At 55.6% G+C, this 27585-nt stretch overlaps 6 protein-coding genes across 6 annotated transcripts; 3 read left to right on the top strand and 3 right to left on the bottom strand.

The window, feature by feature from the left end:
• Window positions 1-11661: 11661 nt before the first annotated feature.
• Window positions 11662-14286, bottom strand: gcs-1 (Glutamate--cysteine ligase; the record flags this gene model as incomplete). Its single annotated transcript, XM_066153334.1, has 7 exons — window positions 11662-11750; window positions 11860-12907; window positions 12962-13673; window positions 13783-13934; window positions 13991-14056; window positions 14145-14180; window positions 14257-14286. The coding sequence occupies 7 exons, from the start codon at window positions 14284-14286 to the stop codon at window positions 11662-11664; spliced, it is 2133 nt and encodes a 710-aa protein (XP_066007296.1).
• A 2348-nt stretch (window positions 14287-16634) lies between these two features.
• Window positions 16635-18061, bottom strand: CGGC5_v015872 (putative RNA-binding protein; the record flags this gene model as incomplete). Its single annotated transcript, XM_032033422.2, has 3 exons — window positions 16635-17753; window positions 17808-17971; window positions 18025-18061. 3 exons carry the CDS (start codon window positions 18059-18061, stop codon window positions 16635-16637), a joined length of 1320 nt encoding a protein of 439 aa, XP_031887432.2.
• Window positions 18062-19132: 1071 nt separating this feature from the next.
• On the bottom strand, window positions 19133-19570 carry CGGC5_v015871 (uncharacterized protein; the record flags this gene model as incomplete). Its single annotated transcript, XM_066153333.1, has 2 exons — window positions 19133-19463; window positions 19527-19570. The coding sequence occupies 2 exons, from the start codon at window positions 19568-19570 to the stop codon at window positions 19133-19135; spliced, it is 375 nt and encodes a 124-aa protein (XP_066007307.1).
• Window positions 19571-20553: 983 nt separating this feature from the next.
• gyp1 (GTPase-activating protein gyp1) lies at window positions 20554-22710 on the top strand (the record flags this gene model as incomplete). Its single annotated transcript, XM_032033421.1, has 7 exons — window positions 20554-20595; window positions 20657-20675; window positions 20793-20802; window positions 20856-20981; window positions 21037-21491; window positions 21539-22404; window positions 22453-22710. 7 exons carry the CDS (start codon window positions 20554-20556, stop codon window positions 22708-22710), a joined length of 1776 nt encoding a protein of 591 aa, XP_031887433.1.
• Window positions 22711-23187: 477 nt separating this feature from the next.
• Window positions 23188-24881, top strand: sim3 (NASP-related protein sim3; the record flags this gene model as incomplete). Its single annotated transcript, XM_066153332.1, has 5 exons — window positions 23188-23796; window positions 23846-24019; window positions 24060-24085; window positions 24132-24477; window positions 24531-24881. 5 exons carry the CDS (start codon window positions 23188-23190, stop codon window positions 24879-24881), a joined length of 1506 nt encoding a protein of 501 aa, XP_066007289.1.
• Window positions 24882-25290: 409 nt separating this feature from the next.
• On the top strand, window positions 25291-27330 carry CGGC5_v015868 (Serine--tRNA ligase; the record flags this gene model as incomplete). Its single annotated transcript, XM_066153331.1, has 8 exons — window positions 25291-25298; window positions 25371-25387; window positions 25536-25541; window positions 25616-25780; window positions 25883-26300; window positions 26362-26649; window positions 26721-26897; window positions 26964-27330. The coding sequence occupies 8 exons, from the start codon at window positions 25291-25293 to the stop codon at window positions 27328-27330; spliced, it is 1446 nt and encodes a 481-aa protein (XP_066007290.1).
• Window positions 27331-27585: the final 255 nt, after the last annotated feature.

Below are 27585 nucleotides of genomic sequence, written 5' to 3'. Positions count from 1 at the left end.
TCCCGTGGTTACACAAGCAGGAGCGGGCATCGGTGTCTGCGCTGCATTTGCACCCTGCTGCTGCTGATACTTACATACATACAATACATACGTACTTATCATGTTCTTTGTGTCGCCAGCGCGCGGTTGAAATTTCCGCGCGGCGGGTGTCACGAAAGGCATGCGTGCGTATCTACCTAGGTTTCCCCCCCTCCCCCCCTGTGCCCATTGTATATACGACGACACACGACGACGACGTGTACACGGCATTGCGTTACCGGTCTGATGCGTGTAGCGGCAGCTCAAGGCAAGGCAGGGCAGGAAGAGGGCGGCGGCGTGCGGCGGCGGCATAGATCGTAGACGGGTAGTCTGCTTGTTCATATCGGTGTCGGTGGGACGTTGTACGGTGGCAGTGACACGCACGACGTTCTAGCATGTTGGCCGTACACAAAGCCTTCTTTTTCTTGTAAAGTGGAAGAGCAGCGGGAGTGATTGAGGGGCGTCGGCCGTGCTGCGTGTCATTGGTCGGGATAGGCTGCAACGGATTTGCATTGGTAGAGGTGGAAGAGGGCGATACATACGTACCCGTGTAAGTGCAGTAGCTGGCTGTTGCGGAGTTGGTTGAGGCGAGATGGGGAAATGCAGTTGGACCTCTTGTCTTTTTTTTTTTTTTTTTGCTTTCGGTATCCTTTTCTTTCTTGTGTAATCTTGACACGATGAAAGCCAAGTCGCGAGCCGACATGGCCCTGCAGTGGGACACGTCGTACAAGAGCTTGGGGAAAAGGCAGCGCGCGCGGAGGCAGAGGGGGAGGAGTGTGGTTAATGTTGCTGTTTACGGCCGCAGGGCGGGGGAGAAGACAAGAGGAGGAGACACACGGTTGGAGATGCACAAGGCGATGATGTTTTGGTTTTTTATTTTTCTTAGATACGGCGGGAGCCATGATCGCGAGGCGGACAGGAAATGGGGACTGGAATTGGGCGGTTTACGAGCAGCAGCAGCAGCAGCAGCAACATATGAAGTAATACGCCAGTAGCAAGGCGGCCTGCAACTTTCTCATGTGCTGGTCCATTTGGTTATTCACTTTTCTTTCTTTCCTGTTACGATCCACGGGGTGTGGTTGGTTAGATGGCTGGCTGATTGGGCTCTCGGTCGGGGTGTTCGGGTTTTGGTTGTGGTTTCGGCGGCTGCGTTGTTTCGTTGTCGTCGGCCGGTTGGTGATATTAGGTCGCCTTGTGGTATGTGAGTTGTCGCATTCTGCTATTCCGGCCCTCGGTTTCGTATGTACCTTACACTCAGATTTTGGGGCGGGAGGAGGGGGAGGGGGCCGATGGACGATGTGTTGTCGTGTCTTGTCTTGTCTCTGATTATTTTTATTTTTATTTTCTTTCGTTTTTTCTTTGGCTTACACAGTCAGCAGCAGCAGCAGCATCGCCTCCGCAATCAATCGAATCAGATCTCGGCGGCTCGTTGCGTTGCGATAATCAATCTTCGGTCTTTGGTATTTACTTGTTGCTTTTCGTCACCGGCGGCTTCTTGCGTCTAAACACGATTTCCTTTCCCATCCTGGTTTTTTCTTCCCAGTCGCAAATCCCGCCCGGTCTCTGCTTTTTGTTTTTGGTAGACGGGCATCTGAATGGCATTTTGCATGTACCGGCCGAACTGCTCACTGCCGACCTCTTTTTCAGCCCCCAAAGGGCAACGAACGACATTCGAGAATTCTTGTTCCAGAATGCCCTTCTAGCTCGTATTCTATTCTATTCTTGCAGATTAGTTTGGACGTGTCTCGCTCGTCTCGTCTTTTGGCATTGGCAGTCTTGGCTGGCCTTCTTTCCCTCTCTCTATCGCCCTTCGGAGGGACCGCAGGCTTGGCAGGTGGAATGACTTTCAGGGAACCATTCTCTAATGCTGAGATCTTGAAGAGGATCTCAGATCGTGGTTGCTCCTTGCAAAACCCAGACACACACGCATTTTCAGCTGTGACAGTGCTGGGCAGAACTTAAGGTGTTGCTGGCCCATCTTGCTACAAGCGCGGAGGAACAAGGACTGCCTGTTTCTCTGTCTCCGTCTCCCGCACATCAGCCATGCGAGTGTCCATGCGCGCGCCGTGGGTTGTGTTGTGCAGCATTGGATTGCTGGATGCAAAGGCAAGGGAAGGGAATGCACGGGAGGCAAAGGCAAAGGCAGAGGTAAGGCAAGGCAAGGCAGCCCCCGGCCGCGGCCGTTGTCTGTTGCGGGTGTTTCTGCTGCATGGTCTTTTTGCGTGTGTGTGTGCGACAACGTGCTAAGATGCCAAGCTAATCCGATAGGCCCTGCTTTCTGTGGTTCTCCCTTTCTTATTTCTCGGTGTTTTGGTATGTCTACATACTGCGAGAGATAGTCAACGGGCAGAAGTGTTCGAGATGATGCATTCCTTCCTCGGTGCACGGGGGAGGAGGAAGAGAGATCGATACGAGCCAAGGGCGTGCGAGCGAGCGTTCTCTTTTCCGTAAGGAGGGCTGTAGGAATTCCGAAGATACAACTCGATATGTGCGTGCCATTCGACTTTTTTTTGTTCTTCCTCTTGCGCTTTGGGCTTTTGATTCGTTACATTGCAACTCTCTTCCTCTTCCTATTGGAGCACACATCCTCTATGGTTGCCGGGGTTGTCGTGCACCGGAATTCGGTGTGTTAGTTATTATCGGCGGACTTCACTCCTTGCGTTTTGACGGGGAGGAGGGTTTTGGTTGGAGCTTCCGTCAAAAGAGAAAATCTCCTTGTGTTACATTTTTCCCATTCCCATGCGACGACGTTTGCGAGTCACATTCCCGGTTCAAGCGGGATGGAGTGATTTTGACTTTTGATGTTTGGGGCTTGCGAGTATTCGGAAACGGGGAGATTTGGGTTTTCCTGGAATGAAATCTTGGAGAGGGGCGGCGGTGGCAGCGGCACTGGAACCACTGTGACGGGGGAGGGTGAGAAAATTTTGGATTTCTTTGGGGCCGAAAATGGTACTTTCCAACGGGCGAGTTCATGATTCTCTGGGATACGAGCTCTCGCTTTCATGACAAGAACGTTGCAATGTCGCAGACCGGTATGCGCACCTACGGTTGATCCAAAAACGGGCGTGTCTCGTTTTCCGAGAACGAGAGAGACACCGAGGTGAGAGAGAGAGAGAGCCAGGCCTGTACGGGAAACTCGGTGTGCACGGCATGTACAACGCTCGTCGGACACCGGCTCCGGGCAGGCATGACATGGCCTGGCATGCAGGGCCATTTAAAATGGCAGCGCCCAGGGAGGGCTGCCGTCTGCTTGTCCATGCGCCGCCGCCGCCGTGCAGAATTGAAGAAACCTGCCCCCGTTCCCGCGGCGGCCGCCGCAAGTACTTAGTCTGCATTTTGATAAGATGGGCGCATCCGGGAGGCGAAAAGGGGACCAGGGGGCTTTGTGAGGCGTGAGCTGTCCTGTCGTTCTTCAATAGTGCCTCTCTCCTTTGCAGAGCCAATGCCAGTGCTCTTCTCGTTCGTGTAGGCAGGCAAGCGGTCATCCGCGCCTTGGCTTGACCCGGCTTGCCTTTCCCTTCGTTGAAGAGTGCCATGGCGGCGTGTGGGTGGTGTGTAGCGTGGTCGACGATACGTATCGTGTGGCACTAATCGTGCATGGCTGTTGTCACTGTGCATGGTTTGACAGAGAATAGGGCTGTACAACGGCATCAGAATCATAACCTGCAAGCAGGCGGATCTGCATCTATTCGAGATCTCTGTTTCGCGCTGTGCAAGCGTTGACGGCCAAGGTGGAAGGGAGGGGCGAGCGACGGGGCGTGGTGGTGGTATGGCATGGCGTAGGGTCCAGGCCAGTCCCAGTGCGGCCGGGCGGGGAGGGAGGAATGTGAGATGGAACGATTGGGGTTATTGTCCGACAGAAAGGGGCTGGCGAGCTCCAGGATCTGGACTGGATGACGGAGTGATCTGACGGCGGTGAGAAAATGTCTAGGTAGTAGCATGTGTGATGTCGAGAAGGCAGCAAGGTCCGCCAGGATCGAGACGGGGCTAAGGTGAAAATGACGAGGGCCCAGCTGCGCGCGCCGAGACCTCGTGGCAGCCTCAAAGTCAACGCCGCCGTGGTAGAAGAGTGCCTGTTGCGACGGCATTCCAGACGAGACAGAGACATACGGCCCGTTTGAGCAAGCTGTGCGGTAATGAGGTTGGTGCCCAAAAGGGAAGTGTATACGGAGTACGGGACTTGGATATCCGTACTTATCCGAAAATGTTTAATGTTTTGCTTGGACAACGAGCGAGACGTTGCTTAAGGTTAGTGTCAAAAAGGCTTGAAGATGTGAGGTTGGTTGAATCTCGCTTGGAGATGGAGGGGGGCGCTTGGCCGGAAACGAGACATGATCGATCCAGATGAGATGCCGAAGGGCTAAGACGATCAAAGTGAAATTGGGCCAAAGTTTGTATGGATAGGCCCGAAGTGAGAGGAAGTCTGATAGCCGCCTGGCGCCGAGAGGAGGTCCGCGTGCGAGTCATTTCAGGGTGCAAAGGGGCCGTGCCGTGGGGATATTGTATCGGTAAGGTTGCGGACGTGCCCATCTATCTCGGCCGATCTCCAGAGGACGTGTGCATTTTGGATTTGTAGAGTTCGAGTCGGGCAACACATCTCTCCAACTTGCATGGAGAGTGGATGTGACTGCCGCGCCAGGGGCTGGTGCTCGTGGCGGCGACGACTGTGACTTTTGCACGCGGCAATGTTTTCGGCGGTCTAGAAAGTTGCAGACGGGCGCCCGACGTGGCCTGTGCTATTGCTGCTTGGTAAGTTGCGGTTAGTTCGAGGCTTCAAGAGTTGAAGGGTCCAAGGTTAGGTTGGGTTGTGCAGCGGAGGCACGGGTAAGGTAGCTGAGAGACAGGGGAGATTTGGATGGCGTGGCAGCGAGACGAGACAAGACCAGACGGGCCATGTCTCTTGTTTGCTGGTGGTCTGGTTGGTGAAGCCCGAACGTGCCTGCGCAGGATATGAGGGCGTGGGGATTTCGGTGATTGATCATTGATGACGAAGAAGAGCCAGAGAAGCAAGAGGCGTTGGATGGCAGCACCGGCAGCATTTCTTTTGGCGGGCGCTTGTGATGGTGCCGCGATACGGGCGGGTCGGACAATGAAAGGATCGTTGCGGCGGTCGGCTATAGTTACGGTTGCGGAAGGGATAGATCTGGAAATCCGTCTGCCGGGTTAACTGATGATCAGATTAACAGCCGTGGCTGACAGCCATGGGGGGCCAGCGTCCATCACGAGGACTACCGTGCCGGGTACCAATTGAATAAAGCGAGGACAGCAGTTGCGCGTCGATGATCAAATTTCGCATGTCGCGCGCGAACTGGCACTTGGTTGGCGGCGGCTTTTTCACGGGGTCGAGCGTCGGGTTGCCGCCAACATTGCTTTTTCCTGCATTCCACCCTTTGCCGTAGCCGCGGTGATGCTTCGGGACTGGTTCCCTCTGGAGGACATATCTCCTTCCATGCAGCAGAGAGGCAATCAGTAATGCATGCTTTGTACGTCGGTCAGAGACAGAGACAGGCCAAGACTGAAGCAGGCAGGCAGGCAATATTCGCATTGTGTTGCCTGACTCGGCTCGACCTTCTTCCTTTCTGTCTTGTCTGGCTGCGCTGCAAGGTGGCATGCTATTTTGATCGTTCGTCAGAGGACGAATCTGAGATGCCGAGATCAACAGCTGATTGTGTTATTTGAGTTGGCGTGAGATCCATCCCATGCTGCTACTCATGCGTGGTGGTTGTTGGTGCATGGTATAGCATGGCTGGCATGGCTGGCATGGCATGGCGGCGGCATGGATATGCACAACAATGAAGAAATCGAGAATAACGGCTGGGATATCTGTGGGCATAGTTAGCAGAATAATTAATGTGCACCTTGCTCAGGCTAAGATGCGCCGGGCGGTCAAACCAGCGGGATCCCTGGATTGAGATGTCGAGACCTCGTGGGAAGGCGCCGGCGCGGGCCCGAAACGGCGGTAGTCCCTGCTGACATCTAGGGAAACGACGATAGCGCGCGCCTTCGAATGGAGAGGGCAGGCATCTCCGTCCTCACAAAAAAAACGTGACTGCCCTTGGGCACTTGGACCAGACGAAAAGGAACAAGGGCTCCAAAATCAGATCATCGCCAGGGATGAGAGCTCGATCGGGGAACAGAAGGAAAATGTCCCGGCGCTATTTTGGGTGGGCGGGTGGAGCGCAGCCATTTGACTGGACGGCCCAGCAGCAATGTATCGCAAGTATCTTTGGCTCTGGGAGCGGGTAGGTCGACGGTGGGTGTGCGGAAGGGGAGAGGGGTGGCAGGTACGGCGCGATATAAGATACATCACTGCTGCTGCGGAGGTACGTACTCCCTACTCCGTACCTGCCTCGCCCATCGCGAACTCCTTGGGACTGAGGTATCCATCCATGGGTGGTCTCCATCTGGGCTGGGTTCCCTGGCGCAGCTTACCTAATTGGGCAGCGGTGACCCACATCGGACCCCGGCGGCTCCCCGGATGCGATCGCAGATTTGCGTCGATTTGATTGCGATTCACTTTGAGCGGGAAAAACGGGGGTGGATCCTTCCAAGTCAGGCATCCCTCCACTCACACCAACTCACAGTGCAGCAGTGCAGCAGCAGCGGCCCTGCCTGTCCTGCCCTGCCTGTGGAATACCACACAATACCACTCAAGAAGGCGCGGCACACAGGACGGACACATCCACTCACACTCTCGTGATTGAAATGTTCGTCCCATTTTCCCATCTCACGACTCGCGCGTGGCGTGATTTTTCAACTCCCGTCCATCGCCAACGTCCTAGCGGGCTTCATCATCTCATGCCTTTCCGCAATCCTATGCAAACTATCCAGAACTGCCTTTGTGCCTACCCAGCTAGCATCGCCTTTTCCCCCTTCCCTCTTCAACAACCCTGCCTTTCCCCGTTACGTCGAAACCACTCTGCCCATCGCCGCCATCGACAACCGTTTTACCGCCCCAATCTGCATGGCATGGTATTTGCATGTTTAGGGTCGCAACGGATCCTCAAGCTGACCTACGCAGTACGTCCAATTCCCTCAATGACAGGGTCTGAAACTGAGGTTTGTTCTGGAACCGAAGGGGAGGGCGTCGAATGCACACACACCAGAGGAATCTGCCTTTTCACGGCTTAGTCGGATCTAATAGCGCGATTGACAGTTCTGCGCTCTCCCCCATCGTCGACATGGCCCTCGACGATTCATCCGTGTTGACCGCCGTCATTGGTGGTTCCATCGCCGTACCAATCACTTGACACTCGACACCCTCACGTCATGCAAGATCAGGCACGTTTCTCCACATCGGTGAGAGTGCTCCGCACCCAATCACCACCATCCGCCCGGGCGTTTTGTCTGTTCAACCAACACGAGCAAGGGAAACTGGAGAAACCATGCCCCACCGTCTGTCCAAAGTACCTCGCCGAAAGCCTCAGAGTCACCTTTCGAAACCATGTTCATCGCTCCTCTCCGCTGTCCGTCGTCTGCAAGATGCCCCTCTATCGTGTGGGCCTTCAAGGGCAGGAGACCCCGATCTCTGGGTTTACATGGTGCAGATGCATCGACATGAGAATCGACTAACACCTGACCGACTCTTTGCTCGCTTGCCCACTCGCTCTCGGATCACCAATAACCCTTGCGCTTCAAACTTCAGAGACGGAGACACTATTCATCAATATCATGGCACTTCCCCGTGCTATTACTCCACCAACAGTCGCAGCAGCAGCAGCAGTAGCAAGTCCCGGCTGCGTACCTCGGACACGTCAGAGCGCCCCCTCAAAGACATCAAGAGACACGCGACATGGCCGGACGAATTGACACAGCCGATCTCAATGACGGCAGACACGGAAAGAGGCCAATACCAAGCCTCAAGGTCTCGGTCCCTCTCTTACCCACGGCCCAGCAGCCTGCCTAATCTGCCACTTCCACTTGCCCATCTGCCGCCAGTGCATTCTGGGAAATCACTTCGTCGTCTGGGCTGGTCTAGCCGAAGCCCAGCACCAAGACAAAGTCCGTTGCCCGTTGATCTCTGCTCTAGCACAAAGCTCCGTGCCTCTACCAGCCACGTGGGTTCTCAAGCCCCGAAAGCAGATAAGCTATGCTGCTCAGATCCCTGGATCTGGGTCTGGACCCGTTCATGTTCACCCTGATCCATACAGAAGGGGAGTACATGCCCTCCGCCAAACTCCAACCTTCATCACACGCTGTGTGGCGCCAGACGGAGTACACAGTACAGACACAGGGCGGGTGCGAATCTTGCCTGCTTGCTGCTCCAACAATGGAAACTGCCACACATAGCTGCCAGCTCCAGCTGCTTGCTGCTGGCTACAGGTTCCTTGTCTGCCTGATGTACGCCGTTCCTCTCTCTTGGGTACGACCACCTTCAACGAATAACAACGACAATGCCAGTGTTCCCCCCTCCACCTCCGCCCCTTCAAACACGCTGACTCGGCCCATGGAACAGAGAGAATGCCACGCTGCTGCCCAGGTCCCTGACCCGCCACCTGGCTGACCTTGTATGGACGCCCATCAACTTTGACAGACGCAGTAGCGAATTCCACTCTGGCAACGCACTCCTAACCTTGGCGCGTAAACTCTCACGCTTCCCCATAGACAACATCGTACGATCTGATCTAAGCTTCGCCCTTCGCCTCGCCATGCCTTGTTGCCCGAGATCTTTTGCCTGAACACCCGATTTGCTCCGGATTTCCCACCCAGCATTCCACGAGGTCACCGGACCTAGATCTGGTTGGATCTCATCAAACGATCTGACACCCGTGTGTCTGCGCAAGGGTAGGGCCCATTCAATCCCATTCCGCATCTCTGCCCGCCGCTACCACCCAACCGGTCTCGCCAATCTATCTCTCCGTAACTTGTCACATCTGACGGTCCTGGGTGTGTATCGAACTCGTACAGTGCGCCAATGATGATGGCGGACATGATTGCAGCCGTCTCACGGTGACCCCTCAGAGATCCTTTCTACGGCCGTTCGGTTCGTCCTTGGTCGTCCACGGTTTAAGGGGTCCTACTAACTGCCAAACACACGCACATGTCGATCCAGCAAAACGGCCCAATACGAACTGCAAACTACTTAGAACCGCAGCACAGCCTCGCGTTGCTGAACCACGCCCAGATTGCACTCCAGTCCCAGACGCGGGAGGCTAGCATCTAAATCCTTCAATAGCGCGCTCTGTACGAACCATCATCGCACGTCCAGCCCAGCCTGCTACGTCATGATGGTCCAGCAATCGGACCATGGCGCCTCGCGTCGATCACTGCCGCTTGCGGTTGCCATGAGTTGAAGCCGCTTCAGCCTACCCACACGGTTCCCACGCGACATGCCATGTCCAAAGCCTTTCCGCGCGCAGATGAATATGCGCCCGAACCAGCATGAAAGGAACGGTTGTGCCGCAACAGCATGTTTTCTCCTTGCCTCAGTGCTCTTCGTGGCGGCGGCACTATCGACAAGGGAACGTAGGGAGATTGTGATAATAGCAGCCTTCTACGCTCTAGGCTGGCCTTCTATGCATCGCCGTTCAGCCTTTGCCCCTTCCGCTTCCCATACGTTCGGTTGAAAAGGGAACACCTAGGTCAATAGGGGCTCGGGAACACCAGTGGAATCCTTCCAGATTGTCTGCAGTGTCTTAGGGGCATCGTGTTAGAGGGAATTCCGCCTCCTTCACCTTGACCTCGCTGCCCCTAGTGCCAGACGATGCGGTCCGCTAGTCCTGCCACATCACTCGGCAGAGCTCAAACCGCCAAGCTGAGATGCAGAGTCGCACAAGTCCACTCCTCGTGAAGGGTCCCCATTGACAGCTCGTGGCTTGGCTTCGGTTTAGAAGATTTTGCTCGAACCCTCTCAGACAAGCCCAGCTCTCCCACGCCGCGTGCTGCAGACGAATGCGCCGTGCCAGCAAGACAACCCAGGCACAGCTGGGCATTATACGGTGTCTCACTACGCTGCTTTGGCATGCTTCGATCTTGACGACTCAGTGGCCAAGAGCCCATCAAACCAGCCACAGACAGCCGCATGACCATGCTCACAACGTGGCTCTCCGGCAGAGAAGTGTGGAATGCATTTGCGAAATCACGGTAATCTGCCAGCAGGCTTGGACTGACGGGCACCGTGATGAACTGCGGAGCCCGCAGAACCTCGCTTCAGCCCGGTGCGGCACCGAACAAACGCCATCGTACGCTGCCATCGAAACAACTTCCTTTCTGCCTTGCCCACGGCATCTTCATCCCCTCTCTTGCTCCCGAAATCGAACTGCCGGTGCAGCTATTTCCGCCACAGGATCGAACTTATTTTGGCGTGCCGCCGTCGAGCAGATCCAAGACACACGGCCTGGCGGTTCAAACAACATCTCGGTCAAACTAGCCAGCCCAAGGCGCTTAGGCTCCCGCCTCTGGGGGGGAAAACATCACACGAACCCCGTGTCGATTTCGTTTTCGGTCCCAGCGTCGCGGGCTTGCTAACAGGGCACGGCATGGCACAACCGCAGCTCTCCCCACACCCGCCACGCACACAGGCAGCCTCTCTCTCACACATGGCTCTCACACACCCCCTCGGTTCTAGTGTAGAGCCAGGTACCAGCTATCCGGGTCATCCCTTCCCTGGAAACTGGGAGCGGGAAACTCCATCGACGAAACGCAACGCCACCTTTCATTTTGCCCATGGCTGTTTTTGTTGCAAATTACGGCCGATTCCAACTTTCCGGAATATCACCCATATGCGTGACGCCGTCCCTTCCCCAATCAAGAGCCAGGCAACGTCAGCGGGAATGCCCATTGCCCAGCCTTGCATCAAACGGGCGTAAGAAGGTCGGAAGCGAAAAACAGGTCTCGCATCATAACTTTCCCGTGCGAAACGGGCATTCCTCTTGCGTTCTGGCCAGTTCTTTCCTTGCTGCTCCAGCACCGCGGAGCTGGGTCGAACATTGTTCACTCCCTCACCCGCCACCCCCTTCCACGTGAAGCAGACACACAGCTAGCCACGCGAAATCGGCTTGGCTCAAGGAGTAATCCTTCACGCCTCCTCGAGTGCGGAAGAGAGAAAGAGCTTGTTTCCTTTTACGGCTAAACTCGCGAAGCGCATGTAGGCTGCGATATCCACCTTCATCTCAGACGTCATCTAATCTCGCATCTCCCACTTGATGACGATGTCTTAGGGGTCCCCTACGCGGCCGTGAGGCTGAGATTGTGAGCTACTGGCACGTTAATGCCCAGATTGCAAATGTGATCACTCAGGTTCAGAGTTTAGCTGCTTGCTGCGGGCGAACGAGATTGAATCTTTGCCCGTGAACCACTCACACGCCCGTATACCCACACCCTATTCGTAAGACATGTTCAAATCCAAAACTTCATCTGCGGCTGATGACCGCCCGCCACGTAGATCTAGAGGAAGATCAACTGGGCACGGAGTGGAGGCCTCTAGGGGAAATGGGGGCGTCGGGCGTCATTGAGGGAAAACAAGGGAAAAGAATATGTCACGATGCTTGTCTTACGATGTACTGCTGAAAGTCTATGATCATTACGTGCAGGAGGAATGTCTCTTCAATCTCCCGGCGGAGATGCTGATGAAGAGAGAGAGAGAGAGAGGCTAGGAAACCCAACGATGCCTTACACCCCATCGTAGGAAGGGCTGAACTGCGCTCACGGCGACGCCCCCGATCTCGCTCGCTTCAGGGGTCCATCTTGTCTCTCGTCCGCCTGCCCATTAGGTCCCCTCTTCTTCTCGGCGTCTAATTAAGGCAGAAAGAAGAATCGTCAGCATCCTAAGCCACCATGTTCATGTAGATAGACACATGATGAAGTGAAAAAAGGAAAAAGGAAATTTGTAGTTTTACGCACCTCCTCCGCACCCCCTCCTGAAATCGCCGAGCAGGCTCGGCAGCCCGTAGACGTCAAGCCCCCCGAACCCCTTGCCCGCCGTCTCCCGCTCGCCGACGGCGATGACGGCCGCGACGATGTCCTTCTGGATCTCCTCCGAGACGACGCTGTCGTGCGCGTAGCCCGGGTGCACGTCGACGAAGTCGCGCAGCCAGCGCGCCGCGGTCGACAGCTTGCCGCTCGCGCGCTGGCTGACGAGGCGCAGGTACGTGTCGAGCTCGCAGCGCGTCTGCACGTCGACGTTGACGCCGTCGAGGTAGCTCTCGACGAGCGGGATCAGGCCGGGGAAGCCGCCATCGGGGCGGCCGTTGATGACCTCGTCGACGGTCATCTCCTCGTACTCGTCCTCGACGGGGCCGACGGGGGTCGGGGGCCGGCTGGGCACCGCGGAGCCGGGGCGCGAGCCGGGGCGGGATGTGGAGTTCGGGTTGGCGGTGATGTTCTCGCCGAGCTGGCGGCCGGGTCTGCTGGGGAACGGGTTCCTGCGGAAGAAGAACTTGTCCTTGAGGACGGCGTCGACGTTGTGGGCGCGCTCCATGTTCTCGTCGACTTTGGTGATGGGGATGTAGAAGTTAAGGTCGAAGCTGAGGATGGCGCGGGTGACGAGGACCATGAAGACGGAGAAGGCGGCGTTCTCGAAGTCGGTGAGCTGGATCTCCATGGGGCGGAACTCGACGCGCCAGCCGATGCTGTTGTCGGCGGGCGGGGGCTTGAAGCGCATGTGCTGCCAGTTTGTGCTCTGCAGGTTCTCGAAGTGGTCCGTCTTGGAGAGGTCGAGCTCCTGCAGGTCCTCCTCGAAGACGACGATGGGGTCGCGGATGAAGAGGTGGGCAAAGTGCGTGGCGAGGCGGTCGTCCATGCCGCCGGCCATCAGCTTGGCCTTGATGGCCTCGTCGATGACGAGGTCCGGGTAGAGGTACTCGGGCCGCAGGCGCGGGTCGGTGGAGATGTAGGTCGAGTTGGAGGCGTAGCGGGACTTGGGGATGCGCCAGCGGTCGTTCTTCAGGGGCTTGGGTTTTGTCAGTATGATCGGGTTCTCTGGAAAGGGGGCCTAGAGGTTTACCTTCTCTCCGAGCTCTTCGGGCGTTCTGCAATCAACCGCCCTGCTGATCTGGTTCCATCTCACATCCGTGTTCGCGAGGAAGCCCTTGTACATGGGCGTGGCGGCCGTCAGGGCGAGCATGATGGGGCCCAGCGGGCTGAGCTGGTCGTACATCTTCCTGCCCTCGGTGATGTTCTTCGCTTGGAACGTGATCTGCAGACAGCAGCTGCCCATGCCGAACGCCATGGCGTCCATGTGGATGAAGTTGTCCGGCGCGGCGCCGCCGCTGCGGACGTCGTCGTCTTCGGGCCAGTTGTGCAGGTCGTAGTTGACGGTGGGGTCCTTCCAGGGGTTGGGGGTGTTCTTGTCGTGGAAGACGGGGACATTGACCTGGACCTTGCGGCCGCGGCGCCAGCGGATGTTGGCGGCGAGGGTGGGGAAGCGGATGTGCGGGTTGGCGATCTCGTCCGGGACGAACTGGGAGCGCAGCTTGGGGCCGGAGGGCGGGTAGTAGGGCTCGGTGAAGTCGCCGGGGCAGCCGATGCGCGGGAAGGTGGTGAGGGTGATGGGGTACTCGTTGGCGTGCATGTGGTCCTTTGCGATCTTGCGGCGGAGCTTCATGTCGGGCTCGACATCGAGGAGCTCCTTGAAGCCGATGCCCCAGGGCTTACCCGGGGTTGCTTCGAGCATGAAGCGGCCGAATTCAGGGTGGAAGACGGGGAGGGTTGTGCCTCTGCGGGACGTGTTAGTCGTGTGTGCGATGAAGTGCTGCCAGAACTGCCCTCTCTCGTTCATGTTGGGTTTGAGACGAGATGAGCAGTGAGAGGGATAGGAGAACTCACGATTCTCTGGCTACATCTTGAAGTTCAGGCACGCAGCCGCCCTCCTTGGCCAAATCGGGGCTCTCAGCGAGGGCCGTGAGGATCTCAGCTTGTCTGAGCGATAGACGGACCTTGGGCTCATCCTTGTCGTAGGTGACAACCAAATATTCGACCTGTATCACATATCAGAGACGTTATTTCTTCAAAGGGTGCAGCTGTTCTCATGTACCTCGTCTCCCCACAACATGGCATCGCGCTCCTTTCCCTTCGCCTTGTTCCATATCTCTAGCAGTTGCTGTAGAAATCATGTCAAAAGTCAGCAGAGTGAGCATACGATGAGGCGTGAACATCTCATGGTGAGAGAAGTGTGAGTGTCATCGAACCTTGATACCCCACTCGCGGACCTGATCGGCGCGCTGCTTCGCATCCGGCCAGTCAAGGGCGGTTCCCAGAGCTCTACAAAATACGTTAGGATGCTTTCACCACTTAAGCTACATGATGCGCAGGAACTTGCAGGAGACCCATTGTTGTGAATTGTATGTTTTGGTGATGTTTGCGATGGTGGGGTTGGGGCGGCTACGACCGGCTCCGTCTTGAGCCCCCGTTGACGAAGTTACTGATGATCGACGTTTAGGTATGTACGTGTACGTGATGCCCGTTAAAAATGCGTATAACAATATGTTTGACGATCGTGATTATTGACAGGATGCTACGTCATCCGCCTTGTCGATAACGCCCTTGGGAGTATCTCGTGAGGGGGAGTGGTGACCGTTTGTTGTTTTTTCCGCCGTTTACCAGCTATGAGGTAAGCCGTCGTCAGCCCGTTCAGCTTCCGCGATGCAAGGCAAGCGCGCTTGTTGGGATGACCGGGGGTGTTTGGCAAGGAAAAGGAGGTTTCTTCAGCGATGGCGCAATAGTTCTAGGCGTACGGGTTCCCGGGGAGTGAGTGGGTGGGTTTGTCCGAATTGGAAGTTGTCTGCGGTGTAATGCAATGTGATGTGATGTAGACTTGCGGCTCAGCCCGACAACCGACCGGCCGACGGCGGGCTAAAAAAGCAAAAGGTGGGGGTTTTTTGATGGAATGTTGACAAGCCGCTTTGCTGCCCGCGGCGGTTATGGGATTTGGGGGTTCCGTTGTAGGTAACAGTATGGTTGCCGCGGGATGGGAAAACGTGGTGGTCCCTATTTTCCCTGATCACGCAATGTTGGATTTGAAAGGGGAGAAAGGGGATTGGACAGATGGAGATAGATGAATGGGCTTTTGGAGGTTCTAGAATGGAGGAGGGAATAAGGTATGGTAATTGCGTCGAGGGGACGGGTTTGTTTCCCGCGCGCAGGAACTTGTCTGGTATGTGGGGTCTGATGTTTTCTGCCGTTTTTTTTTTCTGCGATGTTTCTGCGCCGCTGTACCAGCGAATGATGGAGGGGCAGAATGGAGGGGCTGATTAGAAATCACATGCGTTGCTTAGGGATCCTTGAAGGAGGGGGCTGGGGTGGAAAAGGGCATAGACGACAATCCGCGTTGAATTTTCTCTCAATTGACGAGGAAAAGCTCAGAAAAGCCTTTGGGACGTGGGGATCTGTGTAAAATTTAGTTCCGGGCGGCTTCGGAACCGCCGACTTGAGAGTCCAGGGTGCGTCTGTTGACGACTCGGTGAAGGATGTCGATGTTGGGTTGTCAAAAGTTGATTAGATTGGATTGGCCTATGGTCTGGGGAAGTCTCGGTGCTTGCCCGGCTTCTCTCTTTGCAGGGTCAACTTCGGCTGTGTTTTGACTTTGCGGCGGCTCCTCCCCGGGCGGTAGCTGTTTCTGGTACCTACCTGGACAACCCTTGAGGCAAGTGGGTTTTCCGATGTGGAGGGCACATCTCGACGCATCCCGATGACGGCGGGTGGTGTCAATGGATTTAAAGTCTGAGTCGGATTTCCCATATCATGAAATGCATCGCGTACAACCTCAGATACTGCGCTACTACGATGTGATACTTGTCCACGTTCCGTTACAACTCTGTCGCTATCATCTTTCCACGGAATCTGGTGGTAAGGTGTCCGGAAGCCGACCCCGGAAGCCGAGGGATAAGATGGGGGCCGACTGACAGGGGCGGTCTCCAAAGGCGAGTTAAGCGCCATCATCGGGCTGGATGGATTTGTCATTCAGGAGTTTCTGGTGCCGCAGGTGAGATGCCCTCGTTCGATATCGTTGCGGACTCGGAGGGCGCAGCCGATGCGTAAGGCAGGTTTCGGCATGCACCCGGCCGGGTCCAATCACCGAGACTTATCGTCACCGCCTCTCGTCAGTTACTTGTCTGTACCGGCCTGAGACTTAACAGAGTAAGGTAGAACACAGGTTGCAGTAGAGAACACGATAATAGCCAAGTAGCAAGTGTAGTTGTGATTGGGGACACAGGATCTCAATATGCTAGTGCTGATAGATCTGCATCAGGAAATGTCACATGAGTTGCATGTTGTACGACGAAAGGCTTGATTAGAAATTGATTTTTGGGCCCGTTGTATAGTACAGAATTCCCGTAATGTGCAAAGGAAAAAGAAGATGATTTGCGCAAGCGCGAAATGCAAGCCTGCCGACCCAGACCGGACCCCCCAAACGGCCTCCTGATCCCAATCTTGGAGAAGAATACCCCGTCGCTGTCTTCCCTGATGCGAAGACATCCATTCACGCAACTCAACTGCCAAACCGAGCTCGGCCATACCTTCGATACCACAGTAACATGATTCCGTTCTCACTTCCGGGTCCGCTTGTGCTAGCACCGTTCGTAGTTAACCAAGCCTGAACATGCTGAAACCATCCTTTATGTTGTCCGAGTTCGCCAAAGCAAAGTGCGAGCCGCAGTCTTTCCAAACCATACCGTCTACTAACGCGAGTAAGGATGGAAACCGCGGTTGCTGCTGCGTCCGCCTCCGCGGTAGTTGGCGCCTGGCTTGCCCGCGTTCTTGGGGCCCGTAGGCGCGTTGGCAGGCGGGGCATGCGCAGGGTCTGGCGATCCCTGGTGTGCGCCCCGATTTCCACGGTTGAAGCCACCTCCACGACCGCCCCCAGGGTTCATGTTGGGCTGGGGCACGTCGTCGTACATACCCTCCCAAGATGTCGGAGCGCCTCCACCGCCCATGTTGTAGGCTGCCTGCTGGTTGTTGTTGTTGTACTGATCACGCCCACCACCGCTGCCAGTGCTGCCGCCCCGTCGCGGTCCTTGCTGCTGCGCTTGACCTCCTTGAGACGGGTCGAACATCTGCTGTTGGGGGCTGAAGCTGCCACTGGGTCCTGCAGGAGGTCCACCCTGCTGTCCCATCTGCTGTCCCATCTGCTGTCCCATCTGTTGCTGCATCTGCTGTTGCATTTGCTGCATCTGCTGCATCATCTGTGGCGTCATCTGGCCCATCATGTTCTGTCCATTGCCGCCGCCGCCGCGACCCATCATCTGGTTTTGCATTTGCTGCATTTGCTGCATCTGCATCATTTGCTGCATCATGGCCGGGTTCATCGGTCCCATGCCGCGGCTCATGGCCATCTGCTGCTGCATCATGGCAAAATACTGCTGCATCCTTTGGAAATATTGAGCCATGACTTGCGGCGTCATGCCACCGGCAGCGCCCATCTGGCCGCCTCCCATGCCGCCCTGACTAGCGGCGTCGTCTCCCTTGCGGAACTTGCCTCCGCCGCGGCGGGCAGCCTCTTCCTCCTCCCGGAGATTGCCTCGCGGCTGGGCCTTCTTGACCTCAATCGGCTTGCCATGAATCTCGAGACTTGTGCTAAGACAGGCCTCCACGCCAGCTTCGCTTTCAAAAGTAACGAATCCAAACCCACGGGGTCGACCCGTGTCCTTATCCATCATCAACGTGGCATCAACCACGCGACCGAATTGCTGGAAGTAGTCCTTGAACTCTTGATCGGTGGTCTCCTGGCTTACACCGCCAACGAAAATCTTGCTAGTCTTCTCTTGCTCGTCGCGGGGAATAGCACGCTTCGGGTCGATCTGGTTTTTTGTAAGCATGACTTCAAGGCCAAGATCAATTTGGAGTGAATTTACAATTTTGCCATCCAAGAAATGCTCCTTGACCATGACAATGTTCACGGTCTTGGGGTCTCTAAAAGTGAGGAAACCGAAACCTCTTGACCGGCCAGTGCTGCTGTCGCGCATGACTGTGCACTCAACGACCTCGCCAAACTGCGAGAAATAGTCTCGAAGGGACTCTGTCAGGAGTTAGTGAGTTATGGGGCATTACTGGTGCACCGGCGGAACTTACGATCAGTAGTCTCCCAGTTGAGGCCGCCAATAAACATTTTTCTGCACGAGATTCAGTCAGTAAGCTCAATCTCCCAAATTTCAGTATACGGCTGTTTGCAGGCATGGTGGCAAAGTGCATCGAACAACTGCGGCTTTGGGTTGTCGGGAGCAAGCGCACACTTGGCTGATTCCAAGCGTGGCGCAGGTGAATGTCGATGCAATGGCAAGCGTGGACAGTTGCTGCAAACTGTGCAATTCCTCCTCTTCAAGGTCGTCAGAGAGCTTCAAGGCTTAGTCTGGGCTAGGGTAGCAGTTGTTGAATATCCCATCGCGGTTTCTTTTCCCCACGTCTTGAGGCTCGCGATGCCCACCCTATCTTTCAAACACGGCAGGAATGCTCGTTGGTGTTTATCAAAGCGAGTATCGGTTGAGTTCCTTCCACATCAAGTCGTGCGAGATCCGGATACTTCAGGTCCTGGTGGGAACCAGAGTATGATTTGTCGTTGATGAGCGTCGCCAGCCAGCCACGAAAACTCTCACATGTGGGAGAATTGCGGAGCGGATAGCCTGGTCATTGTCGAATGTCTGGTGTCTTTTGCTATCGTCAAGTCTCTGCTAGAATCTAGCTTCGAGCGCTATCCGCTGCTAATCTTGCTACAGCAGCCGAAGAACGCTGACGGTTCTCATCGTGCTCTAAAGACCATCTGCGACTGGGCTATAGAAGGAGCATTTGGCTGCTCTTGAACTGACTGAGTGACTGACTATCGGCGGCATATCTCGGTGATCTCAGGCTGCTTTTCCAGCTGACTTTTGTGGCACCTCTTTCTGGCTTCTCTTTCTGGTTCATCGAGCTCTCTTGTCTTGAGTCTGGTTCTTCCTTGGCTTGCTCGATTGACCCTGAAGTCTCATCCATAGACGCAGTTGACCGACGTCTTCTGGTGTTGCCGCCTCTTTCTCCTCCCAAGTCCCAAAGACCATTCAAGTCTGACCATGGGCCACTGACACCCAAGCACCCGAGAACCACAGCTGGGCAGCTGCTGGTTATTTCATTCGTAGCAGGCACGTCCACTTTGAGTGCCATGCCGTGGGGATGTGTAGCAATGCAAACGTCACGTAAATATAATCACTTACCCGTCTTCCTTGGCACTAGGGTTCTTGGCCGTGCTCGTTGAGTATGTTGGCTCCTCGTGCTTAACCGCGCCCATTCCGTTTGACGGAGGCGCGTGGGAGGTCGTCGCGCCTCCACCGCCACTTCCACCTCCACCACCGAGGTTGAAGTCTACCTCATCATCATCATCCTCGTCTTCGTACCTCATCTGATCGGCACCGTGGTCTGGCTCGGCTGAAGGAGGCGGCTCGGCGTATATGTCATGGGTCTGGACGGGAGCTGCGGCAGGAGCGGGCGCCGCGGCGGGCTCCGGGGCGGCAGCCGCCTTCGCGGGGGTATCATCGTCGTAGCTGGAATAGTATCAGCGTCTGCGTCGATGATGGTTAGGCTGGAAGGGATGCCATATCACTCACAGGTCGGCGAAGAGATCCTCCTCAAAGTTCTCGGGCTCGGTCATCTTGTCGCTGATCGAAGATGCTGCAGGTAACGTTTGGGGAATCGATGCCGCTTGTCGATGAAAGTCCTGCAACTGAGCGAGACGAAAATGAAAAAAAGGGAAGGAACTAAATGGGTTAATGAACGCGAGCAACAAACGGAGATGGCACGTCGTCGTTGACGTGGTTTAGCAGCACGGGTTGTTTGGATATTTCTTGAGCGAGGGTGGACACCTGGTGAAGAGGGTGGAAGGTGGGACCACAAGGTGGCGGAGCCAATAAGGGTGCTCAATCCAATCAGAGCTCCAAAGGCTGAGGAAGGCGCCCGTGCGCAACAGGCTAACCTTAGCAGCTTGGACTCAGCAAAGGCAAGCGCGCCTCGGCTGCTCACGTGACTAGGAAGAAAACGGAAAGAGCCTTACCTCAATAGGAGTTCCGTAGACGTAAAGAACCTTGCTTGTGTGGACCACTTCAGACGCTGGGCCGTGGAGTGTCTTACGGGTCACCCACGCTTTAGAAAGGACTTTTGCGACTGAGGCTGGGGCGTTGCTCTGCGGCCATGTAAGGTACCGTACCGGATTGTTTGAGTCTGACCGTTTGCGACCCGCTTGGAATTCTCACAACAACGACTAAAAACCCCTGCGGTACTTGTCGCCTTGTCTGTCCAGGCTGAACCTTCTTTCTTGGTTATTGCAGCGCAAGCTTCAAAGCCATATCTGCATCCTGATTGCATATGGGCTGAAAAGAAGCATTAAAGCTATCTTAGTACGGCCAAAGGCCGAATCGTAACTGGAGCGCGGGAAACACCATCACCGCCACAGTCTACCGGCCGAAGCCACAGTGACCTCCTCGACTCCACTTCAACTGCTGCTCCGAGCGGCGGGCGGTACACTAATGTGAAGCAAGGGTCCGGCCACTGGTCACTTGCTCGGAGCTCAGGCGACTCGTCTGGCGCATCTCAACAACAATACACAATATGAGACTCTCTCAATAGAGAAACGACAAGATGTTCTCCTCTTCAGGGAGTGGGAAGAAACCCGCGCAACAGGTATGTATGCCCCTAAGCTTCCATGTTCCAAACCGTCATCGCATGCTAAGTTGCCCCGCAGCAGGAGATGGTTCAAGTCGGTGGGTTTCGTCATAACTCTTGTAGTAGCGCGAAGAGCCTCTTGCCTCAAGAGGCTCGGTCGTCGCATACTGCGTGTGGAAGTGCTTGGCTAATATGATCTTTCACTCCCGACGCAGATCGGTCCGAGTATGTTGACTCTGCAGCCTTGCAAGCAAACAGCCGGGACTGACTTGGGGTAGTTCTGCATCGCCGTTTTGGAAACCGCCGCCCCCACGCGAGAACACACCGAAGAGGACAGGTCGCGACTCCAGCCTGGTTGTTGGAGCTGCCTACTCCCATGCCGATATTCTCAAATTCGATTCTCTGTGCGACGCCCTTTTGCAATGCTGATTTCAAAACATCCCGCTGACTGGCAGCAAGGAACCTTTCTAGCTCCTCTTCGAGACCGAAAACTCCACCATCCTCCCATTCGACTAAGGGCCGACCGAGCGATGTCTCTCCCCCGACCTCGAGGCCTGCGTCGGGTCTTTCGTCGCCACCAATCAAGAGCTACATAAACTTCCTATCCAACACGAACGATGACTGGAAGGCGGACGAGGACGATATGATGGGGTATGAAGATGATGACGGCGACGACTTTGGCCTGCCCAGTCTGTCCAACATGAAGAGACGAACGCGCAAGATGGCAGCGCAGAACAGAACCGACCTTAACGGAAGTCTATCGCCAATGGACGACTCCTTTGGGCTTGGGCTTCACACCAGAAGATATTCAAACAGTGCAGACATTGCCATTGAAAGGCCTGCGCCAACCTACCCCATGCCCAAGAAAAGCGAGGGCAAGATTTTAAGACCGCAATACAAGGAGATACTCAGAGGTAGGTCGCGGCGCAAAAAACGTGTTATGCAGCGCTGATTATGACAGACCCCGCAAACGCCCTGCACCTAATTGACCACCCCGCCGTCCCCGCCAACGCGACTCCTAAAGAAATTGACGCCGCCAATTCCAGGATAACTCGGATTAACAAGTTCAAAAAGCTCCTGCAAGCCTCCACGATACCATTGCAAGATCTGCGGCAACTTGCGTGGTCCGGCGTCCCTCAGGAAGTCCGGGCTATGACGTGGCAATTGCTGCTTAGCTACTTGCCGACGAACAGCGAAAGAAGAGTCGCGACTCTGGAAAGAAAACGGAAGGAGTACTTGGACGGCGTCCGGCAGGCCTTTGAAAGAGGCGGCACAAGCGCAGCCCCAACAGGCAAGGCGAGGGGACTGGATGAGGCCGTGTGGCATCAGATCAGCATTGACGTTCCGAGAACGAACCCCCACATCGAACTGTACTCATACGAGGCAACCCAGAGGTCGCTGGAGCGGATTCTATATCTTTGGGCCGTACGACATCCTGCCAGTGGTTATGTGCAGGGTATTAACGACCTGGTGACGCCATTTTGGCAAGTATTTTTGAGTGCCTATATTGCCGACTCTGACATAGAATCCGGCATGGATCCTGGTCAGCTGCCCAAGCCAGTCCTAGACGCCGTGGAAGCGGACTCGTTCTGGTGCCTGACGAAGCTCCTTGATGGCATTCAAGACCACTACATCGTGGCGCAACCAGGCATTCAAAGACAGGTCGCCGCGCTTCGCGATCTGACAGCAAGGATTGATGCCAGCTTGGCGAAGCATCTCGAAAACGAGCATGTGGAATTCATCCAGTTCAGTTTCAGGTGGATGAACTGTCTGTTGATGCGAGAAATCAGTGTGCGGAATACAATCCGAATGTGGGATACATATTTGGTGAGTCGCTCGGGCTTGTTTGCTGGTCTAGTCTAACGTCTCTTGCAGGCTGAAGAGCAAGGGTTCTCGGAGTTCCATCTGTATGTGTGCGCCGCATTCTTGGTCAAATGGTCGGACAAGCTGGTCAAGATGGATTTCCAGGAGATCATGATGTTTTTGCAGAGTCTACCGACGAAGTCGTGGACGGAAAAAGATATCGAACTCCTGTTGAGTGAGGCATTCATTTGGCAGAGTCTGTTCAAGGGCTCATCGGCACACCTACGAGGACAGCCAAGCCGGACGCCATCGGCGAACATGCAGTTGTAGGCCCTTTCGGTAAATATCCTCATTGGTCATTGAACACGTGAAAGAGGATACAAGGCAAGGACGGGAATCGGGGTCTGGAAACATGTCAATCTAAGCCAAAAGATAATTACGAGGCAGCAATGGTTGCAGTGGGAGCGGTAGCAGCACCCTGTGGGCTGTTCTCCTCCCCAGAATTGATGGGATTTAATACAGTGCATTGCACAGTTGATCTCGTCATACGCACTCACTCTTTTTATTGGGTCGACCCGGTCTGACGTGCAGGAAAGAGCTATCCCTGCAGCTTGGTTCCCCAATCAACGCGGCCTTCTTCCAGCTCGCGCGTCGTACCACAGACAAAGGCAGCTGTCAGTCCTTGCTCCTTCCCCGTCGCAAAATCATCCATTCATCTTACAACCACCCTGCGCAAGAGATTTTGCTCTTCCAATCCATCAATTGACACCCCCCGATCACAAAAGCACCTCACTCCCATCCTTCATGATGGCCGACGTTACAGAGCAACCCACGATTGCCGCAGAGGTCCCTATCGTTGAAGCACCTACGGTGGTGGTCCCCGTCGCTGTCGCAAACCCGGAGGAGCTCAAGCAGGATGCGCCCGCTCAGCAGGACACTCCCGCCACCGCTGGCGGCGAAGAGTCGGAAGAGGATACCAACTCCAAGAAGGTTACCCTTGCGGATCTGACGGCGAAGGGAACTGCGCTGTATGCGAAGAAGCAATACGACGAGGCCGCCGAGAACTTCACGAAAGCTGCAGAGCTGCAGGATGAGATCAACGGCGAAATGCAGCCTCAGAATGCAGAGATTCTGTTCCTCTACGGAAGGTGTGTTTTCAAGATTGGACAAAGCAAGAGCGACGTCTTGGGAGGAAAGGCCGCTGGCGAGAAGAAGGCCGAGAAGCCGAAACCCAAGGCCAAGAAGGCCGCCCCCGCCGCGCCGACCGATGCGCCTGCACAGACCGAGGCCGAGAGAATAACCGAGGAGGGCGTTGCGATTGTCGCCAATGAGACCTCTGGTGCGAAGACCGAAGAGACGAAGCCGCTGTTCCAGTTCACTGGCGATGAAAACTTTGATGATTCAGACGAGGAAGAGGTAAGCGGGATAGGGTCAGCCCATCGATCGAGAGCTGACTGTATGCCAGGCCGAGGGTGAGGGTGAGGAGGAAGAAGAGGAAGACGATGACCTCGAGACCGCATTCGGTGTACTGGACATGGCGCGCGTTCTCTTCTATCGCCAACTTGAGCAACTGGAGAAGGAGGAGCCCAATGGCAAGCCCCAAGAGCAGGTCGACGGCGAGACGAGCAAGATCAAGCATGTCAAGGAGCGCCTTGCAGATACCCACGACCTCCTCGCAGAGATTTCCCTGGAGAACGAGAGGCAAGTCTGCTATGCATGTCCCAGTGGGAAGCTTGCTGACCGAATCATAGATACCCCGAGGCGATTGAGGACTCGCGCAAGTCGTTGAAGTTCAAGAAGGATTTGTACACCAACGACTCTGAAGTCATTGCTGAGGCACACTTCAAGCTGTCCCTGGCCCTCGAGTTCGCATCCGTCACATCCACCAAGGAGGAGGGCGCCACGGAGTCGCAGGCTTTTGATGAGAAGCTTCGTGAAGAGGCAGCCAACGAGCTCGAGGCCGCCATCGAGAGCACCAAGTTGAAGCTCCAGAACAAGGAAGTCGAGTTGGCCACCATGGCGTCGCCTGAGGACAATGAAGTCACCAGAGCAACCATCACTGATGTTAAGGACATGATTGCGGACCTGGAGCAACGGGTTAGTAAATCTGACTGTATAGAAGTGAACCTGACTGACTATGGTGCTTTCAGCTTACGGAGCTTCGCAAGCCTCCCATCGACATGAACGCCGCTCTCGCCGACCAAGCCATGGGAGGTATCCTTGGTGCCGCTCTTGGTGAGTCTGCCGAGCAGACCCAGGCTCGCATCGAGGAAGCCAAGAAGTCAGCCAACGATCTCACTGGTCTGGTCAGAAAGAAGGCCAAGGAGGAGCCAAAGCCCGCCGAGGTGCCAGAGGTGCCGGAGGTGCCAAAGGTAGCTGAGCCAGCTGAGCCCCAGGCCAATGGCGAGAACGGCGCCAAGCGTAAGGCCGAGGAACCCGCAGAGGACGAGGACTCTGCAAAGAAGGCCAAGGTCGAGGAGACGGTGACTGCTGAGGTTTGAGGAGCACCTGTATGATTGTCATTCGGCGAGATTGGTGCGAGAACCACGGGATTGGGTCGCGTTTTTATCTGGGTTTTTCACGGCACAACTGTACACTAGTTAACACTCTGGAAGGTGGGAAAGGGCATATGCGCTCCGAGATGAGCGATGTCTATACGGCCGAGCCTGAATTGCATTTGATTCTTTGCGTGGAATTCGACACGAGACCGTTCTAAGTTATCCTCAAGACTGAGGTGCTCGAAGAATGCCGTAGCCCATGAAACTTGATCGTGAAGTCGTCATGAAGCAGGGGAGCGTTCTTTAACGGGTTCGTCGATGTTGCTGATAGCTTCCCCAAAGGTCGGTTCTGAGTCACAGGCGTGATCACCAAGCCCCCTTTTCATTTCCCATGCAGCTTATTGCAATTGCAATGCCAAAGTGAGTGGCAGAAAAGGGGGACGAATGACCTGCCGCTCTTGGAGTTGAGTAACACCTGCCATGACTGTGCAGAGGAGAGGCTGCTAATGGTGTGAGACCCTTGCCTTTGACCGCCCAGCCCCGCCCCCGCCAAATGACCCCACCACAGCAACGACAATTTACCTACGACCACGAATCTGCCCAACTTTCTTGAGTCACCACGCCGAAGCCACTTCCACTCCGTCGCGCCGTCCTAAGGAAATAGTAAGTACGCGTCGAGCAAGTTCGAGTCATCGTGTAGTCGGAGCGCCGTATTAATCGCCCGATTTCTGTCGCAGCCCCCTCCGATTTCCCCTCGCAACCCCACCGAAAACCACACATCATGCTCGATCTCCAAGATTTCATCAAGGAGCGTGGCGGCGACCCGGAGAAGATCCGCGAGTCCCAGCGCCGTCGCCATGCCCCGATCGAGGCCGTCGACGAGGTCATTGCCCTGTGGGAAGGTACGACCCCCCCCTACACACCCTATCGCGTGCGCGCGCAACCACGAAAACACTTCCAGGGCACGAATGGGAGAGGCTGACTTTAGGCGCCCATCGAAACAGACCACCGCAAGACCCAGTACGCCGCCACCCAGATCGGCAGCGACATCAACGCGACGCAAAAGGAGATTGGCATGAAGAAGAAGAACAAGGAGAACGCCGACGACCTGCTCAAGAAGAAGGAGGACCTGCAGAAGCAGAAGAAGGAGAAGGAGGACGAGGCCGTGGCGAAGCTCAAGGTGCTCAACGCCAAGGCGAAGAGCATCGGCAACTACGTCCACGAGTCTGTCCCCGTTAGCGACAACGAGGACAACAACGTCACCGAGCGCGAGTGGAAGCCCGAGGCCGGACTGGGCGCCAAGACGGAGGAGACCCTTTCCCACCACCAGGTCGTCACGCGTCTGGCCGGCTACGACTCCGAGAGGGCCGTCAAGCTTGTCGGACACAGAGGTTACTGCTTGACCGGCTACGGTCTGTTGCTGTACGTGGAAGAGGACGCCGGGGAAATGACTCGCTGGGGCATGGGCTGACAATTGGAACAGGAACCAGGCGCTGATCCAGTACGGTATCGCATTCCTCTTCAACAGGGGCTACACGCCCAACCAGCCCCCCTTCATGATGAAGCGCGAGGAGATGGCCAAGACTGCCCAGCTTGAGCAGTTCGACGAGGAGCTGTACAAGGTCACCGGCGATGGCGAGGAGAAGTACCTCATCGCCACCTCCGAGCAGCCCCTCTCTGCCCTGCACAGCGAGGAGTGGATTCAGGCCAGCCAGCTGCCCATCAAGTACGCCGGTTACAGCACGTGCTTCCGTAAGGAGGCCGGCAAGCAGTACGTCCTACATTCTAAGAATGCGTTCATAGCGAGGAAGTGTTTTGGCTGACGAGACCTGAATATCACAGCGGTAAGGAGGCCTGGGGTCTGTTCCGTATCCACCAGTTTGAGAAGATTGAGCAGTTCGTCTTTTGCAAGCCCGAGGACAGCTGGAAGCACTTTGACGAGATGATTGCCAACTCCGAGGAGTTCTACAAGTCCCTCGGACTGCCCTACCGCGTCGTCTCCATTGTCTCTGGCGCCCTGTAAGTCACACCGCCCCCCTCACACACGCATTTCCATTCAGTCCAGCATGCTCATGGGAGAAACAGGAACAACGCCGCCGCCAAGAAGTACGACCTCGAGGCCTGGTTCCCCTTCCAGCAGGAGTACAAGGAGCTCGTCTCCTGCTCCAACTGCACCGACTACCAGACCCGCGAGCTCGAGGTCCGCTACGGTGTCAAGAAGGCCAAGGAGGCCCCCGGCGGCGGACGCAAGGAGTACGTCCACGCCCTCAACGCCACGCTCTGCGCCACCGAGCGCACCCTCTGCTGTATCATGGAGAACTACCAGACTCCCGACGGCTTCGAGGTACCCGAGGTGCTGCGCAAGTACATCCCCGGCGAGCCCGAGTTTTTGCCGTACGTGGCGGAGTTGCCCAAGGAGATTACCGTCGTCGCTGGCCAGAAGAAGAAATAGACGACTATGAGTTTCGGAGTGGTGCGAGGAGGGGCGAGATGAGACGGGCAGTAGGAATCAAGTGTCAAGAGGAGCATTTGAGTGTTCACAGTGAAGTATTCATATTTGTGACCAATCATTCAAAAGATGCAATAAACTTCAATCAATGCCATCCCCCTTTCCTATCCCAAACGCCAACAATGATGATTACCCAACCTTAGAACTCCAAAGTCCATAATCCCCTTCCATGTTGATTTCATCAAGACGTGTCAATTT

Source organism: Colletotrichum fructicola (genome assembly GCF_000319635.2).
Source record: "Colletotrichum fructicola Nara gc5 chromosome Unknown KSG_Nara_v1_contig10, whole genome shotgun sequence".
NCBI classification, from domain to species: Eukaryota; Fungi; Ascomycota; class Sordariomycetes; order Glomerellales; family Glomerellaceae; genus Colletotrichum; species Colletotrichum fructicola.
Note: the sequence above shows the minus strand (reverse complement) of the source record. Positions and strands in the feature narration are given on the sequence as shown.